The sequence below is a fragment of the Xenopus tropicalis genome, chromosome 8 (genome assembly GCF_000004195.4).
Source record: "Xenopus tropicalis strain Nigerian chromosome 8, UCB_Xtro_10.0, whole genome shotgun sequence".
Taxonomy (NCBI): domain Eukaryota; kingdom Metazoa; phylum Chordata; class Amphibia; order Anura; family Pipidae; genus Xenopus; species Xenopus tropicalis.
The window spans coordinates 79,765,266-79,784,818 of NC_030684.2; the positions used below are offsets into that span (position 1 = coordinate 79,765,266).

The following is a 19,553-nucleotide window of genomic DNA, read 5'->3' on the forward strand; positions in this document are numbered from 1 at the left end:
GTCCAGGTCATGGTATATCTGTAGTAATAAGTCAAATCAACTGGACTTGCTGTGTTTTTTCTTGAAGACATTTTGCATACATCCACATACAATGTTGTTTTGGCACCTCTCCCTGGAGTGTTTAATAACACCTTAAAGCACCCTTATGCTAATCAACACCTCACCCTCATGAGATCCCTGACCCCATGCTGATAATGATATAATGTTTCTTGTGTATAATATTTTTATTGTCTATTGTACAGTGCTCCTGCTGAATAATTCTCAGTGATAAATGTTTATATTTAATGTTTCACAACTAAATTGTATCACAATTGGTGTCTGGCCAGACACTCTGCTGTGGCAGTAGCATGGACAAGAACAGTTTTGTGCTTTAGGGCAATATTTGCCTTTTCCAGTTAACCACAATTTGCAAAACCTGTGTTGCATAAAAACATTGGCAGGAAACTTCCCCTTCTCTTGTGCATCTGGTCTTCTATCAGCATCCTCTCACTCTCCGCTAAAATAGAGAATGCATTGTTTAATCATTGTTCTCCCTTATTTATTAATATCTTTATTACTTTGTATTATTATTATCTCCGCAGTTTGAAAAGATTTCATCCTGAGCACCCAACCTTTGGTTCAAGTTCAGCGAGAGTGAAGCAGCCCCAGGCCAGAACTAGGGATTAGGGACGGACCAAAGTCCTGCCTACCACTAGTCCTGGCTGTCTTGCCCCCACCACATATACCTGTCACTGCACTGCCCTTCCTGCCCCCCCCCCCCACGTTTCATTGAGAATGGCCACGTTTGCTTGCTTTCATGTACATGGGGGGGTTCATGGATTAATTTGCAAAAGTACAGGGGGGGAGGGGTGGCTGGATTGCCTATGGTGCTTGCCCGGCTTAGCCCTCCCCTGGGCAACCTTATAGTTTTGTGGCCTTTGCCTTAAAGTTGTGAATAAATTCCAACATTATGGTAAGTGCACCTGTTGATCTGCGTGTGGGGGGAGGTGCACATTTTCACCCACGCCCATAGGACTTAAGGCAGTGATCCCCAAACTGTGGCTCGTGAGCAACATGTTGCTCTCCAACCCCTTGGATGTTGCTCCCAGGGGCCTCAAAGCAAGTGCTTATCTTTGAATTCCTGGCTTGGGGGCAAGTTTTGGTTGCATAAAACCCCGTGTAATTCCCATAGGGGCTACCAAATAGCCAATCATGGCTCTTATTTGACAACCACCTGAACTATTATGATGCTTGTGTTGCTCCCCAAAACATTTTCCATTTAAATGTGGCTGTATATATATACATGTATAAAAGTTTGGGGACCCCTGGCTTAAGGTATATTAGTGCTTTCAAAACTACTTACTGTGCCACACTACACTGCACTTCTATATATACTTTCCTGAACATCTCTATTCCTCACAAAATCACCGCCTTTTTTTCTCTGCCTACTCTGCTGCCATAAACCTTTCTCTTGCTTTGGGAATTATATGCCTCTTTATTGCTGACAAGAAATGTCACTCAAAACCAAAGTGATATCCTGGATATCAGCTAGAAACCTAGCCAAAATCTTTGGATCTCTAGGCTTTTGGATATCACTGGTGTATGTGCATACACTGTCACCCTCATAAGTTTACCTTTAGGTCATTCATATTAAGATATGTTAGGCAGTTTGGCTGCTTTTGATCATACTACCTGACTATTTAGGAATGTATAACTTAGGGCAGACAATTTCAACAGATTATACTTTTTTATCTTGCTTCTGTCAGTCGATCCAAACTTTCAATTTTACCTACTGATGCCCCTTGTTTAGGCCATGAGACCCAACAAAGCAAAATAAGTACCCAGTTCCAGGCCAGATGTAACTGGTGCCCAAGGCAAGCTACCCCCCGTCCTCAATCATGCCCTCCAGTGAAGTGACGAGCGGAGAGGTTATGAGCGATGGGGAGGTGATAAGCAGGATAAGGTGGCGACGAGCAATAGTGATGATCCTCAACTGACCCAGTACCCACAGTTATATATGATGAACTAGGGGTAGGCTGGCAGAAGAGGTAGCAACTCCTTTTGTTGTTTCCTAGTACTCTTCTGGCTACCCCTAGCTTATATACTGATATCTCCAGCTACAGATAAAAATCCTTCCTTGATCCTTGAGGGTGTATTGCCAAGAAATGTATCACTCTTTCTCTTTCCTATATATACCAGTGTTACCTGACTCCAGTATTATCTTACTCCTTTTTATCCCAGGGCAATACTTACTTGATAGGCTGGTGCCACACCCAATATTCTGTAAACAGTATGAATGTTCTACAAATATAGTAGATAAGATCTTAAGATCACAGACATATATAATATTTACTCATGGTAAAGGATGTGGAAGATAAGAAATACTATTTACTTAATAACTTAATAGCTAACTGAAAAAGATGGATATTATAGACTGTAAGGAACGTTTACATTAATATTACTCATGGTAAAGGAGGTGGGAGATAAGAAATACTATTTACATAGTAACTTAATAGCTAACTGAAGATGATGGATATCATAGACTGTAAGGAATGTTTTTATGAAGTCCCCCTTCATTAATTTATTAATTCATAAACAGTACATTTTCTTACACAACAGCAATATTCCTATAGACTGCTATAAATTGCAGGCTTATTGTGTATATTGCTCATCTGTGTTTTTTCTTTTGTAAAGCAATAAATTAGAACAACTTGCACAGCCTGATACCAGGTGTCTCTTGGACTGGGTCAAACTCCTGTATCCCATGATCAATCAGGTTAATTGCTAGACCTTCCTTGTTTAGTAGAAATTTAACCAGATCATTAATGCAACAGATATAATACACTTTTATCATATGAAAACAGAATATAAATTAACCCCTGTGGCACCAGTCTTTTTGATCTACTGAATAGTCCCTAAACTATAATCTATTTGAGCAGAGGTGTATATCAAGCCTATTGTGTGTAACTCATAAAGACTTTGCTATGATGCAGGAGTGATCATTTGTCCAGACTCTCCTGTGTGTAAAATTATTAATGATGTGATATAAAACATAAACTGGAATTTCTTGCACAGTAGGAGTGAGTTTTTCTCTGTGTCTATATGCCTCTCTGGCAGTTCATCTGTCTGTACATCTGACAGTCTGAGTTGGCAGCTAATCAGCCCGTGTATGGGGCTTTTGGACAGGTCAGCCCAACCTATATCTGGGCGAAAATCAGAAATATATCAGATGTCAATTGGGCAGGTTTAAAAATTCCATTGGGGCGACAAGCGCATTGGCTTGTTAATGAAGTCATCTCCCTACCTGCCTGCATCACATCAGTGTGATCAGATTGTTCAGCCCAAGGGCAAAACTGATATAGCCCATCTCAAGGTGGGTATATCAGGGGAAGATCCGCTTGATTGGTGACTTTGCCAAATAAGCAGATGTTTCTGTGTATGGCCAGCTTTAGTTTTATTGGGTTCTTGTGTCCCTGCTCTCTGCACCTCAGTGCTGTAGAGCTGACTAAGCTTTGCCCCTGCAGTGTTGTTTCAATGTTACCTGAAGATATCTTGACCACTTTTGTTGCCATGTCATCTTAAAATCTGGGAGAGATTATTTCTTTTGCCTTCTTTTGCCTTTTGCCTTACTTACCATATTCCCAAATACGGTTGGGCTCCCTGGCAGTCACTAGGTATATGCTTTTGAGTTATCCTTCCGGCTGTAGTTATATATGCGGACCCTTCCCAGGACTATACATATTCTATAAAGGAAGCAGTTTTTTGTGTTAATCAAATGATTAATGTTACAAAATACACTATATGCTAAAACATATTTATACTTGAAGTACACTGACTGTATTTGAAGTTTTATTATTGAAGAATAGGCTTTAATTTAAATCTGAAAATGCAGGAATATGTACTGTAATTTGCTGTGCAACAACATCCATGTCGTGCATCACCATGAAAGGAGATTACAGCTAAAGCTTTCTGTTTCGCTGGAGGGTGGGAAGGTGCACAATTAGCTCAGGATACTGTCACACAAATACAGCATAACAAGCCACCTTTACTGACACCTTATCAGTGTCTTTTGTTACTTATCCCCACCCCTTATTCTCCTGCAACCTGTTTTCACGTTCTTGTGCCCAAGCTCAGTGCAGTCACCATGCCTTCTGGTATAACCGTGCGTCTCCTCAAGGAAGAAAACTCCTCTTCTGGGGTTGTTGTCAGTCCATATCTAGGGCAGGATTACCACAAACTTGTCCAGGAATGTCTGCAGCAAGGGCGACTGTTTGAGGATCCCCACTTCCCTGCAGATGCAAAATCATTGGGGTACAATGAGCTGGGACCCTGGTCTGCAGTAACCAGAGGAATTCAATGGAAAAGACCACAGGTACTACCTATCAGTGAGTTGTGTATTATATGTTGGGTTAATTTTCTTCATTACAGTAAGTATATTTGTATACATCTTGTGGATTCTGTAACTCGTAGGTTATCATTTCAATACACAACATTTATGGAATAAGTCAGGAAGTCCCATAATCTTGCAGTGAGTGTGTGCCTTAGTGTAAGTTAGATAAGCCTGCAGTAAGTGAAAGTTCCTGTGTATACTACAACATCACAACTCTGCAATGAGTGGGAAGCCCTGCAATAAAAGACAACAGACTCACGGTACTAATATTAGAAATGGCTGTGTATATTTGCGGGCCTTGGCAACGACAATGGCCCATTCAGTTTTACTATCTATAATTTTCTGATGGCTGCCCTGCAGTCCTACTTTAAGTATGGCAACAATTGATGGTGTGGGACAACCTTAGAAGGGGTGGGAAAGACCTGCAATGAGTAATACAGCAGTTTATTTTTTCTAAGCAGAGGAACATCAGAACCAGTGAGTTGGTGAAATGAAGTCGCTTTTGCAAAGATCAGACCAATCTTGCTAATTTTAGAAGGGTACCAATGGGGCAAATCTTAGGAGGGTATCAACGGGGCAAACCATTTCTTCGAACAGTTTCATGTAGTGATACTATAAGACCTCACGCCTGTAAAGACAGGTAATAAACCTTCATGATTTATCTCAAGAAAGCTCAATTGTAACTCATGATGAAATCTAGAATTTAATCTGAAATACTCTCTCTAGATTTCTGTCACACACGGTGGGGTGTGCAAGTGCCCCTCCCTACTCATATTATTAAGAGTACCACAGATAAGTGCAAACTGTGGCAAGGTGCTTTATAAGAGATAAGTGCAAACTGTGGAAGGTGCTTTATAAGAATTTTCTAAGGTTTAAGTGATTGGTAAATGTACTTGCCATTAACGGCACTGTCTCTCCTGCTGTTTTCTGCACTGCTTGTTCTGACTATTGAAACAATGCACATACAATTGAGGAAGTGATCACAAATCTTAGTGTACAAGGTAAATCTTACCCGTAGTAGGGATAGGTCCGGGTGCTCATGCCCCAGACCTCTCAGCTTGAAGGAGCCATCATGGAAACAGCAAAACAAATAGCAGGCAGTTTATTTATTCCATATGTAAAAGCACAGGGAAGCCTTACGCGTTTCATACCATAGGGTACTTAATCATAGGCTATGATTAAGTACCCTATGGTACGAAACGCGTAAGGCTTCCCTGTGCTTTTACATATGGAATAAATAAACTTTATACTTTTTATACTAACTCCTTTGGCTGCTGATTTCTACACAAATTTTTGGGATTCTCCGGAGTGCCTGCCTGCTATTTGTTTTGCTATTGAAACAATGCAGCAGAAGCCAGCTGACCTGTGAAAAACCAGTGCAAGACATTGTTAAAAATGAAGTTTTTTAATCTGCTGATTAGGGTCCCTTTAGACCGATTCTGCAGTTTATATGCCTGTGTATGGGGTTCTCTGATAGGCCTCCCTGACCAATATCTGGCAAAAAAATTGGCCAGATGCTGATCAGGCAAGCTTAATTTTCTTATCACATCGAGAACTGCAACGGTTCATTGATACAGTCCTCATTTCGACTTCTCATATCCTCTTCATTGTAATGTGAATGTTTTGTAATGTGAATGTGAATGTATATTTTTTTTTATATTTGTTTACCTGGGGAAAAACTCAAGATATTAGGAAATATTCCCATATAGATTTTTCTTAGCATTTTTTCCTTACTGAAAACATGTAAAAACAAATTTACTGAACTGCAGGGCGTTGATTAACAGACTGCTTAAATGTCCTTCTAAAAACACTGTGGTGAATTAGTAAGCTATTGTTTGTGATCGCTGTGCTACATTTATTGTTAATTCAATAAATAGGAACCACCTTTAACAAGATTAAAACTTCCATGTTTTAGTATTCTTAATGCATGGTGCTCCAAATTATGGAATGATCCTTATCAGGAAATTCCCAGGTCCCAAGCCTTCCCATATAAAGATCCAATTCTTAAATATATGGTATGGTAAGTATCTATCTATGTATGTATACACACAGAAATTCTGCTGATATAGATACACTTCCTTGTCAAAATGAGCATTCCATTATAACTACAGGGACATCCTGCGTGCATGTTTGCCCTCCCTCCGCACAGACATCTGACTTGCTATGTTACAGGCTTCATATGATACTATTATGTTTATTAAGTCTAACATTACTAATGGATACATTTTTAATGATAGGTGTGACTAAAGCAGACGTATTACCTATAGACACACTATCCGATCACAACCCTGTAGCTGGATCCCCACAACAGATTATTGTTATTATTAACACTTATTTATAAAGTGCCAACATATTCCGCAGCGCTGTACAATAAGTGGGTTTCATACATTGGACATACAGAGTAACATATAAAGCAATCAATAACCGATACAAGAGGTGAAGAGAGCCCTGCACAGATGTGTGAGAGCACACACAATGCTAATGTTCCTCATCCTATAGTTTCAAAGCAAGCTTGGGTGAATGAGACCTGGTTAAACTATACATTTTAACTTTCTCAGCACCCCCTCAATATATAGTGGATTATGCCATTTTATAGTTATGGAGTGCTAAGAAAGTTAAAAGGTATATAGTTTAACCAGGTCTCATTCACCCAAGCTTTCTTTTAAACTATAGGATGAAGAACATTAGCACTGAATGTGTATATATATATATTATATATAATATATATTAAAAGCAGTGTTTGACTCCCCTTATATATTATCTGCCCTGGGGGCTCAGACTGTAACACAAGTCAGCAGACTGACAGCCCTGCCTTTCTGGAGGAGACTGACCTTTGCAACATTGTTTAAAAAGAAACAACCAGGTGTTCAGCAAATGCTGCTTTCAATAGCAATTATATTTACAAATGTACAACTTTTAAAGCACTAACATTTTTTAATAAATTAACACTGGAAAGTTGCTTAGAATTATGTTTTCTTTATTAGGCAAAAAAATATCTTGGGGGTTGACATGTACTTTAAGGACTGCCCAGGAACTCAATATTTAAGAGGGTCAAATAGCAGATGTGGATGCATCGCATTTAAACTACTTTAGGCCTGATGCAAAGGGCACTGCCTTGACAGAGCGTGTCGGCTTATCTCTGCCTGTAGGGTTGGTAATTTACTTTTTTCTTAGCATGCATTTATGTAATTTTATATTTCTGGAGTGCTGAGAAAGTTAAAAAGCATATAGGTATATATGTAGTAATATGTGTAAATATATATATAGAGAGAGAAAGATCCTTATATAAAGTCATGGCCATAATCCCCCTCTGTATACTCTATATATATGAAGACAGCAGATTATTATTATTATTATTATTATTATTATTAAGCAGGCGACTAATCTCCACACGTGCCATCACCCTTAAAGTGTCATTAATACATAAACAATGGATAATGATCAAGCAGAGGCAACTGTGGACAAAAGCACATACTCCATTACCATGAGATTTAATCGCTCATTAATTTTTTCAGTGTGCAAAGAAAAAAAAAAGCAGTAAACTGAATCAGCTCACTGCAAATATTAGCCTAAGGAGAGAGCAAGCAGAATATCCAAGTACAGTCAATATCATTATCAGTACATACTACTCAGTGTGATGAGTATAAAGGTGGCCATACACGTTACGGGTGGGCGATATCGGGCAAATTTAGGCTAACTCGATCATTTGGCCCTTGGGCCAAATGATCGAATTATAACAATGGCAATGGGCGCAGTCGGTTCGGGTAACGCATCAAAGAGCTGATGCGGCCCCTGATCTGACTAAATCTTTTAACCTGCCCAATCGATATCTGGCTAATTTCAGGCCAGATATCGGTCGGGCATGCCCATTATTGCTGACCCTACACAGGGACCAAGGGACCGATATCGGCAGCTACAAACAGCCTGTGTATGGCCACCTTTACTTGTATATGCCCCTATGAAGTACAGGGGTTGTAATGTATTTTTGTCATTTTTAAGGTAGATGGATGAAATGGAGAAAGGACATCTAGACAGTACTATATTGATGCAGATGTCACCACCATGTCTGGAAGAAATTGGCAACATGAGGGCCTTTTTTCACTGGAACAGTTGTAGCATATTTGAAAGGAGCTTCTCTAATAATGTAGGGCAGTGTTCCCCAACCAGTGGCTTGTGAGTAATATGTTGCTCCCCAACCCCTCTGATGTTGCTTCCGGTGGCTTCAAAGCAGGTTTTCATTTTTACATTTCTGACATGAATACAAGATTTGGAGGCATAAAGTGTACTGTCAAGCTGAGCCTCCTGCAGTCTGCCAGTCATCATTGGACTATGAAATAACCAATCACAGCCCTTATTGGTCATCCCCTAATAAATGTTTTCATGCTTGTGTTACACCCCAACATTTTTTACATTTAGATGTTGCTCATGGGTAAAAAAGGTTTGGGTCCCCTGATGTAGGGCAATGTATCTGTATCTATGTATCTGCTATGGCAGAGCTTAAACACCTTCCTACTCACTATTGCAATTACATTTTACAGTTTCTTGAAATTTCCCATGGTGTTGCAGACTTTTACACTCTATATATTATATAAGTAATTTAATGTCATTACTGATATTTTTCTCTCTCTTTCTACAATGCGCTATATAACCATAATGCAGTAGTGCAATATACTTGCACTCTCGGTATGGCAGCATTAAACCTGTCCCCAAGCTTACATATAATGTGTATTATGTAAGAGAGACCTTTACATGATACCTGATACCTTGACAACCTTAATTTTGCTTTTGCAGGAGATCTGCCAGTCTCCTAAATTCATCACTGAAAACATGAAGTGGACAGATGTGTGCCAGGGACAACTTGGTGTGTATGGCAAAGGGCACAACCTGACAAAGGTTGTGTGTATGACAACCCCCCAAAAGATAAATGTTGTTCTTTTAGTGAAACTAGCTTAATACATCGCAATTACATTGCATGAATAAGTGAATGCTGTGACTTCTCCTGTTTAATGGGCACAACCAATTCCTTTAATAAATAGCTTCAATATCCAGTATCTGCTGTCTGTCTGACTCTGTGCCTTAATGGCAATTTTTTCTCCCCAGGTAACTGCTGGTTTCTTGCTGCTGCTGCCTCCCTGACCCAGTACCCATTACTTATGGCACGTGTTGTTCCCCCCCAGCAGGGTTTTAAGGACCGTTATGTTGGAATATTCCATTTTCAGGTGAGAATATTTACAAAATATTTGCAACAATAACAACACTACATGGGATCAAACTGCAATTTGCTACAATTTGAAAAGAAAATATGAAACTTTGTTATCCTATTTTATGTTTCACATGTTTAAAACTAAAACTAAGATTTCTATAGATTGCATTATCCTTTACAAGGATTATTTTATTACAATGGGCACAATGGGCCTGTGAAGCCTGATGCAAGGTGCAAAATACAAAAACATTTTTGCACTTGGCCCTTAAGGTTGAACTCTGAGCCACCACTTCTTAAAATACTATTCAAGTCTAAATGCAGCTTTGTCTGTGTTTGGTGGTGCTGTATCCAGAGTGGGTACTATATGGCTGGGGCAAGAGCAACCCTGAAACAAACTCTAGCTTGCATGTTATTCAGGACACAAAGTGATATTGAGCCCTGTACTTGTCAGCTGTCAGAGGGCTCCCCAGCACCAAGGCCTCCTTGAACCCAACAGTGTGCTTTGCAAAGTGCAGAGCACAGCTTGCACCACAAATCATATTGGCACTAGCAGCGGTGTAATTACTTTGCAAAGTGGCCCCCCACAAAAAAATCTTCAGAGGGTATGGAGTAGTAGTAGAGAGACAGCAGGGAGTGGAGCCTTGACTGTGATGTCTGCTTCCTCTATTGTTATGCCACTGGGTAAATAGCACCAATTCTTTGCACTATTTTAGTAAACGAGCCCCTGCAGGGAACTGTAGGGCTGCTGGTCTAATGTTATACATATAAAACAGATTACACAGTTTTTCAGAAGAAATTTGTATATTGAGGATATAATTATCAGATGGCATATACAATAAACTATATTTAGGAAATATATTCTTATATTTTAATACATAAATGTAACAATATAATAGAAGGTATTTAACAATTATATATTTTTCACCTTGGCCAGCCTATCCTCCATGTTTCCATGATGTTCTATTAGCTGAAGCATTTTTTCATTTATACATAAATTGGTATACCACCCATGCAACTGTGTGGGGCTGCCACACAATTGCTTTATAGTTTTACACTTAGATGTGATAGAGTCAGAAAACTGGATGACCAAAGGACCACTTTGATATTTGTATGGGTCACTCTGCAGCAAGGTGGCTCCAACACTTCATTTTTACACATCTTTAAATCCATAATACATTGATTTGCATTTACTATTGTCTGCGAATCCTGCTGCAGTGAACATTCATTTTGCTTGTGCTCTAGTGTTCTATAAGGTTTTTTCTTATATCTGTTTCAATTCCAGCACCTGAAACTATTGTTTGATTTAATAAAATGTCAAATTTCAATGTCACATTCAGCAAATACTCAAAACCACGGTTTTGTTTAGTTGTATTGAAAATGCTCCCATAAATGTATTTGTATTGGAACAAATATCTCTTCTTTCCTCATCAGTCTGAATACTAGTTAAGTAATTTGTTTATTGATTGTTGGTGTCATTTAATCATTAGTTTGACATTTTTCTGCCAATAATTATTAATAGTAAAATGCTTATGAGTCATTTATAACATACTATATTGTAATGGCTAAGACCTTTTTATAAGTCAGTACCAAATACAAGTATTGGACCCCTTATCCGGAAACCCATTATCCAGAAAGTTTTGAATTACGGTAAGGCCATCTCCCATAGACTCCATTTTAATCAAATAATTTACATTTTTAAAAATGATTTCCTTTTTCCCTGTAATAATAAAATAGAACCTTGTACTTGATCCCAACTAAGATCTAATTAATCCTTATTGGAGGCAAAACAATCCTATTGGGTTTATTCAATATTTGAATGATTTTTAGCAGACTTACATTATGGAGATCCCTTATCTGGAAAAACCCCAGGTCCCCAGCATTCTGGATAATGGGTCCCATACCTGTACAAAGTGTACTAGTGGCCATGGTGGATTTACAGATTCTGTCATTTTTTAACTCATTTAAGCTACCAAAGTGATGTTTTAAAGCTTGAGGACTGTGGAATGGTTAGGGCATGACTATAAACAAAAGTCATACTAAGAACTGCAATTGCTATATAGGTTAGTGACTCACGTTATGCTAGTCACATTCACATCTCTGGGAGTCAAAAATAAGAATATTCTTGTTACAAAGAAATGATAACACAGAATAAGTACAATAACACTGTTAGCTAAAGAAAAATAACATGTGATATAGATGTTTATGATTAATAAAAGAAGTTATAAAAAAATAAGAATATTCTAAACTTGCAGCAATTCCAAGTGAAAATCTCTTCTTTCATACGATATTATTAAAATATCTAAAAAAGGTACTGTGCTACTGGCTCTGTTTCTTGTAACATTATAGCACTAGTGGATCAAGCTCTCTTGTTTCCTCCTGTTACACAAGGGTGCATCAAGTACACATTCTACCTTCATTCGGAGCTTGTATGCACCTGAATGAATACAGTGAGAACCGGAAAAACAGACTGAGATTCTTCACCTGAGGTGGAACACAGGAGAGATCCACCACAGGGGAATATAGGGCAATTTGGCACACGGTAGAGAACCAAACGTGTCTGAAAGTCAATTGCATGGCCTCAGAAGAATATCAATGCTGATTATTTATCCTTCTGTCTGCTGTTGGTTTAAACAAGCTGCAATTTTGACCATTTTAGTGCATGTTGGGTACAAGGGGATGCTACTGAGAAAACATCCCAACTATTTTTAGCAAATCATATGTCTCACTTGACATTAATCTCTAGTACTAGCCTCAGTGGAATCAGTTAAATGTTGCCTATTCCTGATGCAATGAAATGGCAACCTTACTCAATAGCAGTTGCAACATTTAGCATGGCTTTTTTTCAGTGGCTTTATAAGTAGGAAAGTTTATTTATGCTTCTTCCCCAGTTCTGGCAGTATGGAGAATGGGTGGACGTAGTGGTTGATGACAGATTGCCAGTGAAAAATGGGCAGTTGGTTTTTGTCAGCTCTGCACAGGAAAGTGAATTTTGGGCTGCTCTTCTTGAAAAAGCATATGCAAAGTAAGTAAAAATATTGTTTTTGTGGATTATCAAAGCTGAGATATAGTACAAAGCCCTTTACCTCGTGCCCGATCTCTTTATTTGTCACATGGTGCAGCCCACAAACCAGTGGAAGAAAGGCTCTTTAAATGAGCACTTTAGAGTGCGTTCTTGTGCCCCCTAACACTCTTCAGTCCCAGTCATTGTCAATTACCCCTGCAATGTCAAATTGCGCTCCTGACTGTGGTTAGCACAGTTACACAGGGCCATTCTTTTAACTGTAGGATGCTCCTGATATGACATACCCTTCAATTTAAGCCTTGTTTTAAGAAAAGCTCTACAACATAAAACATATGTTCTTTATAAAAGGCTGATTTTTTTTTTTATTTTACTTTCTCATTTTGTAATTATGGCTTATCTGCTCAAATGGCTGTTGCTCCAGGACAGTGCACCTAATCCCCAATTATACTTTGGTAAACAAAGAACATTTCCTTATTGCCTGCCTTTTTTATATTCTACATTATCTGCTCGAGATAATTCCTACCACAAATTTATTGGGGTAGCCTCAGGGCCCCAGCACTAAGCTCTTTGCCCTGGGCCCACTTGCACCTTAAAATATCCCTGCTGGAATTCTGGGATAGAATGCATCATAGATATAAAATATGATGAACTGCACTGATTCTGTACACTTTACACTGCCTCCGTATATATTTTATATCAGAGGAAAACTCAAAAGGGAGTGGAATGTGACAGAAAAGAGTAACATATGGCTGGCATTGAGATTAAAGAAATATGACTTTGAGTGGAAATACACATGTCAAGTTTCTTTATGCTTTTAGGTTAAATGGATCCTATGAAGCTCTAAATGGGGGGTTTATGAATGAAGCATTTGTGGATTTCACTGGTGGATTGGATGAGACTGTGGATCTCAAGGTTCCTCCACCAAATCTCTACCATCTGATTGAGAAGGCAGTGAAGAAAAGATCACTTATGGGAGCCTCCATCCAGGTAAGAAAAGGTACCCAATAAGAGGTCAATCTTTCGACACTTGCAAAGTGTCCCACTAGATGCCAGTTCACTGATGTCTATGGGAAATATTTTATTCATAGAGATATCACAGCAAAAGAAGACACATTCAGGGTTAATGCTTTGTGGGCATCTGTGCTCTCCTGAGTGCTCTGTTTGTTGTATTATTGCACAAAGCAATACAGTAGATACAGGCAGACTGCAGAGGATAGCAGATAAGCAAATTTGTTGCATTTAATTTCACCAAAAAATTTGTGAAATGGCACAAATTTATGAAACACATTAAAGTCTGCAACTTTTTTGCGCCCATTGGAGTCTATGGGAATTTGTTTGAGGTATCTGTTAGCTCTTGCTTTGCCATTTTCACTGTGCAATTCTTTTTCTGAGAATCTCCCCCTGCCACCTCTATATAATAAACAGCACCCCTCCCCCTGGATTCTCCTGCTTATCTGTGGCTAAAATGTAGCCTCCATCACTTCCCTGACCCCATTACAGACTCCTAAATTAACTCTTTACTATCTTTCTAACTGATGGGAATAAATAAAAAAAACATGCAGAATCTGAAAAAGGTAAAAAAAGAGTAAATGCTCTGTGCTCCAGAAAGGGCAATATCTAGAAATAGGGCCCACCAGGAAATGTCCCATTACCCATCAGGTCAGTCCAACACTCGGTGTAGATATAATTAGTATGGATGCACCGAATTTGAATGAACCCCAAATCCTTTGTAAAAGATTTGGGCGAATACTGAACCGACTACATATGTGAATTAGGATACAGAAGAGTTAAGAGCGCGGCAAAAAAAGTCACGTGACAAAAAGTCACGTGATTTTAAGGGTTTTGGATTCGGTTCAGACAGGAGCGTGGATACAGACGAATCCGAATCCTGCTGAAAAAGGCAGAATCTTGGTGGAATCCTGAACTGAATGCTGGATTCAGTGCATCCCTAATAATTAGGATGTTCCAGTGCTTACATGCCTTTGACTGTAACCTCTTAGTACTTTATTGTGTTGAATGTTTTATTTTTATTGCAACTGGACTTACCATGCTGTGTGGTGATTATGTTTATGGTCCGAAAGTATAGCAGTGATAAATACTGTATGTAATACTATACTAATGTGCTGCATATTAAACTTTCTCTGTTTTACTGTTGCCATGTCTCTCATATGCCTGCTATGTGTCCGTGTTGTATTTATATGAAACACTTTGAAGGATTGCTACTATTTTGTGGAAAATGCAGTCCAGGCCTAATTATTGTGAATATCTTAGATTCAGAGCCAATATGAGAGAGAGTTGACAACCCCAGAAGGACTAGTAAAAGGACACGCATATTCTATCATAGCAACTTGGAAGGTAAGAAGTTATGAACCTATTTGTATTTCTAAGCCTTTACCCAACTTATATTGTGTATATTGTGTATATGTGATTCCCTTTTCACAGTGTAACCGCTTCCCCCACTCACCAAGCCTATACTTTCTCTCTAATAACTCTGCAGTTTGCTGTTATTTCCAAACTGTTTTCCCATAATTTGGCCCTAGATTAAACAGGCAATCATGTTTAGAGCAATGAGCAGCAAAATGCTTGAAGTTTCCCTTATTTTATAACATGGTTATTGCATGGACCCTGACAGTGCATCATGGGTTGGAATATTCTCACTCGGAAATGTGACAATAAACATCTTCAAGCAAAATGTCCATTTAGGACAAAGGAAAAACATTATTGCTATAGAGGCAGCCAAATGCTTACAATAGCCCTGAAGTGAAATAAAATTTGCTGTGCAGGAGAAAAAACAAAGATAAGTTCCACACATATGAGGGTGTTGGAGTTGCAGCCTATTATTGAGTTCAATTCAATACATATGAAATGCTTCAGAACAAAGAGGGGTCATTGCTCAAAGGACACTGTCTTTTTACTCACTGTAATTGAAATATGTTTAATTCTCTGCCACTGTAAAAACATATGGGTAGTACTGCTGAGGTTGTATATGCTGATGTTATAAAAGATTCAAAACTTTAATGTCTCTGCAGCTTTAAGATTTCCGCAAAATGTTTCATTTGCCATAGCATCCATATTGTTTAATTCCTTTCTGTTTTGATGGGAGGGGATGAAACCAACAGAAGGCACTTTTTGGGAAAACTTTTCAGGAAAGTTGTGTCACATGGCCATGCCTTACTTGTGGATTCTCTTTTCAGATGGAACAAAATGGGCGAACTATTCATCTGCTACGCCTGAGAAATCCATGGGGTAAAGTAGAGTGGAACGGACGCTGGAGTGATAAGTAAATGTCCATCCTAACAGAATTCTGAACTTAAGGGAGAGTAAATGATTGTAAATGTAATTGTGCAGAGCTGTTCTGAAATGACTTCAGCCCCACTTTAAATATCTTGCATCGATGGATGTATATTTTGCAAGGAATATACCATGGTGAAATTGTCCCGATATAGAGGGTCCAAAGTAATGCAGCCAGCAATAGTGGCATTGTACATCCCCCTGTTTTGGGAAATCATCAGTCACTCCCCGGAGAGGCAATAGATTACCTTTCATTTGATCTTTTCTGTTTCTGTAACAAAGATATACATCCACAAAACAATCCATGGGGGCTGTAGAAATAATAGAACTACCAGGGAAGCCACTGGGGAGGTACAACTATTACCCCATAATTTTTGAGGTCCTGCAAACTAATAATTTGTGATAGCTTAGCCTACGTATATCTCAGGAGACCTCAAAAATTGCACCTGTATGGGTTACTAAAGAAAAAGATTGGTTTCTGATGGCAACACTGAGCACAGCCCTGCACATTAAATTTTCAAACAAGCAGATCTTAATGTGTATGGCCAGCTTAATGCGGAAAAACGCTGACTTAGATTCCTCAGTGCCAGGGTGTCACTGTAGGAGTACAAGGAAGGAATACAACTACACTCATGCCCTCGGGTCCATTGTCAACATATTGCGACATTTTGCCACATAAAGAAATTAACTTTTAATATGTTACATATAAATGGACCAATTCTAAGCAAGTTTTACATTTGCATTTTTTAATTGTTAGTAATATAGTATTTCTTTCCTAGTCTTAACATAATAAAAACTGAGTCTTGAATTTTATATTATTATTATAATTATTATTATTAACAGTACTAATAAACATATATTTTTTAAGCGACCACATGTTTCACAGCGCTGTACAATGCAGATTTCACACAAAAAACAACCAATAACCTATACAAGAGATAGAAAGGGCCCTACCAAAAAATGCTTACAATCAGAAATATTACTTTGTTTATTAAGATTTTCTACTGTCAAGGCCTTATATAATTGAAGATCAGTTGCAAAGTGTCTTTATTGTTCACAACCTACTAAAACTTAATTTTCAGTTAATCTACAGCAAATAATTTAGTAAATTTATACTTACCGTAATTTACTTTTCCCTTAGTCCCTTCGGCAGCAACCCTGAGATTCATTCTCCTTCCCTTTTTGGTAGGACAAGTGGAACAATAAAGTTTAATTACTCCTATAAAAAAGGGGTTAGTGACAACAGACACTCAGTGAATAACAAGTACACAGCAATTGATGCATAAGGATTTATTTTTAGGGGGGGTATATTTTGCTGCCGAAGAGACTAAGGGAAGAGTAAATTACGGTAAGTATAAATTTACTAATTCCCTTACGTCCCATACAGCAGCAACCCTGAGACTTAGCAAGCTTAAGGGCGGGCTCCGGTTATGCCGCCTTCTGGATAATTTTCCTGCCAAAGGAAGCTTCCTGAGAGGCTAAGACATCCACTCTGTAATGCTGGATAAAAGTATTTGGAGCACTCCAAGTCGCTGCTCTGCATATGTTCTCCATGGAGACATTAGCAACTTCTGCCCATGAAGTGGATATGTTCCTTGTGGAATGTGCTCTAACTTGAAACGGAGGTATACGGTCATCCTTTATGTATGCCATCTGAATGGATTCCTTAATCCACCTGGATAATGAGGTCTTGGATGCCTTGAGGCATTTGTTTTTCCCTGCGAAAGACAAAAACAGGTTTTCATCTTTCCTGAATTGTTCCGTACGTTCCACATAGATCTTGATTGCCCTTCCAACATCTAAAAGAGGCAGATGATCTGTATCCTTATCAGTAGTCTGGGTTATGAAGGGAAGTACAATTTCTTGATTGACGTTTGACATGGAGAACACCTTGGGTCTGAAATCTGGGAGAGGCCGTAGGACCACACGGTCAGGCAAAAAGGTAAGATACGGTTCCTTGACTGATAAGGCCTGTAACTCCCCTATTCTTTTAGCAGAGGTAATGGCCACCAGAATCAAAGTTTTAAATGACAGGCACTTTAAAGAGCAATCCTCCATAGGCTCAAATGGACTTTGACCCAGACAGTTCAGGACCAAGGATAAATCCCATGGGGGACAGGAGTGAAGCCTTCTGGGGCAAATCCTAGAAATGGCCTTTACAAATCTCTTAACAAGAGGAAGTGGTGATAAGGACTTGTTAAACAGGGCTGAAAGAGCCGATATCTGTACTTTAATGGTGTTGACAGCCAACCCCTTATCGAAGCCTTCTTGAAGAAACTTGAGTAAACTGTTGATGGATGACTGATCTTCCACTTGATTTTTCAAGCACCAACTTTTAAATGTTCTCCAAACTCTGGCATAAACCTTGTTGGTAGTCTTCTTCCTAGATTGGATGAGAGTATTAATAACACTAGGCGGCAGACCCTGAGACTCTAATATGGCCCAATCAGTCTCCACGCCGTCATCCGAAGCACCGCCAAATTTTGACAAGTTAGGGTTCCCTGCGTTAACAACGAGGGAGTCTGAGGCTGTGGTTATACCAAAAGGCAGAGATGTGAACTGCAGATGGTGTAGAACCCCCTTGATGTAGACTGCGATGCGTAGAAACTTCCTGTGAGCTACGCAAAGAGGAACATGAAGATACGCATCCTTGAGATCTAATGAGGCCATAAAGTCTCCTCTTTCCAAAGCAAGTGTCACTGATTTCACTGTTTCCATGCGGAAAGATCTTTTTTCTATAAACTGGTTGAGAAAACAAAGATCTATGATGGTATGAAACTTGCCATTTGGCTTTGGAACTAAAAAAACCCTTGAATACATTCCTAGGCCTTGTTCTGCCAGGGGAACAGGTTCTAACACCCTGGAGGAAATGAATTCCGACACCGCCTCTTCTAGCGCCACCTGCTGTAAAAAAACTGCTGGAGGAGTGATTTTGAACTTCGCAGGAGGGGTGGAATTGAAATCTATCCGATATCCGTGGGCAATTAACTGAAGGACCCATGGGTCTGTGATTGTTTCTTGCCATTCTGGAAGAAAGTAAGCCAGCCTCCCCCCCACGGGTAGGGAGTCCCTGGCGTCAAAAGGTATTCTTTTTCTTTTGACCGACGTTCTTATCGTAGATTCTGTCACCTCTATTTGTAAGGGGATTTCTGAAGGAGCGAAAAGGCCGAAAAGGAACTCTGTTCCTGTCTGTTTCTAGGTCTTTGTAACGTGTTCTCTCTTTTAGGGGAAAATCTCCTGGAACGAAAAAAGAAGTTCTTTTTCCTGTTCGACTCTTGGGGAAGACGCTTCCCTTTAGATCCGGAGATAGCCTCCAACAATTTATCTAGCTCCGTTCCAAACAAATGACCCGGCTCAAATTCCATTGAGCAAAGGCTATTTTTAGAGGTGACATCTGCCGGCCAAGTTCTGAGCCATAATGCCCTTCTAGCCGCTGTAGATAGCGCCATCGACTTAGATGAAAGTTTGATGCTCTCTATAGTGGCATCACAAAGGAAATCCACCGCTAAGCTTACTTGTGCCAGCGATCCTAGCAAGGCATCCCTGGGCACACCATTATCAATCTCTTCACCAGTTGTTTGATCCAAAACTTTGAAGCTCGAGCGACGCTAGATGCTGCAATAGCAGGCTTACATAAGCCAACCGCTGTGGAATAAGATCGTTTCAAC

At 39.3% G+C, this 19,553-nt stretch overlaps 1 protein-coding gene across 1 annotated transcript in view; it reads left to right on the forward strand.

Moving 5' to 3' along the window:
- The first annotated feature begins 4,034 nt into the window (after window positions 1-4,034).
- Window positions 4,035-19,553, forward strand: part of LOC100494922 (calpain-2 catalytic subunit-like) — a 35,281-nt gene continuing 19,762 nt past the window's right edge. The window contains exons 1-7 of the mRNA XM_031891252.1: window positions 4,035-4,351; window positions 9,161-9,230; window positions 9,470-9,588; window positions 12,461-12,594; window positions 13,413-13,581; window positions 14,866-14,949; window positions 15,789-15,874. Coding sequence (XP_031747112.1) covers window positions 4,124-4,351; window positions 9,161-9,230; window positions 9,470-9,588; window positions 12,461-12,594; window positions 13,413-13,581; window positions 14,866-14,949; window positions 15,789-15,874 — 890 coding nt within the window. The 5' untranslated portion in view covers window positions 4,035-4,123. The remainder of the gene's footprint in view (window positions 4,352-9,160; window positions 9,231-9,469; window positions 9,589-12,460; window positions 12,595-13,412; window positions 13,582-14,865; window positions 14,950-15,788; window positions 15,875-19,553) is intronic.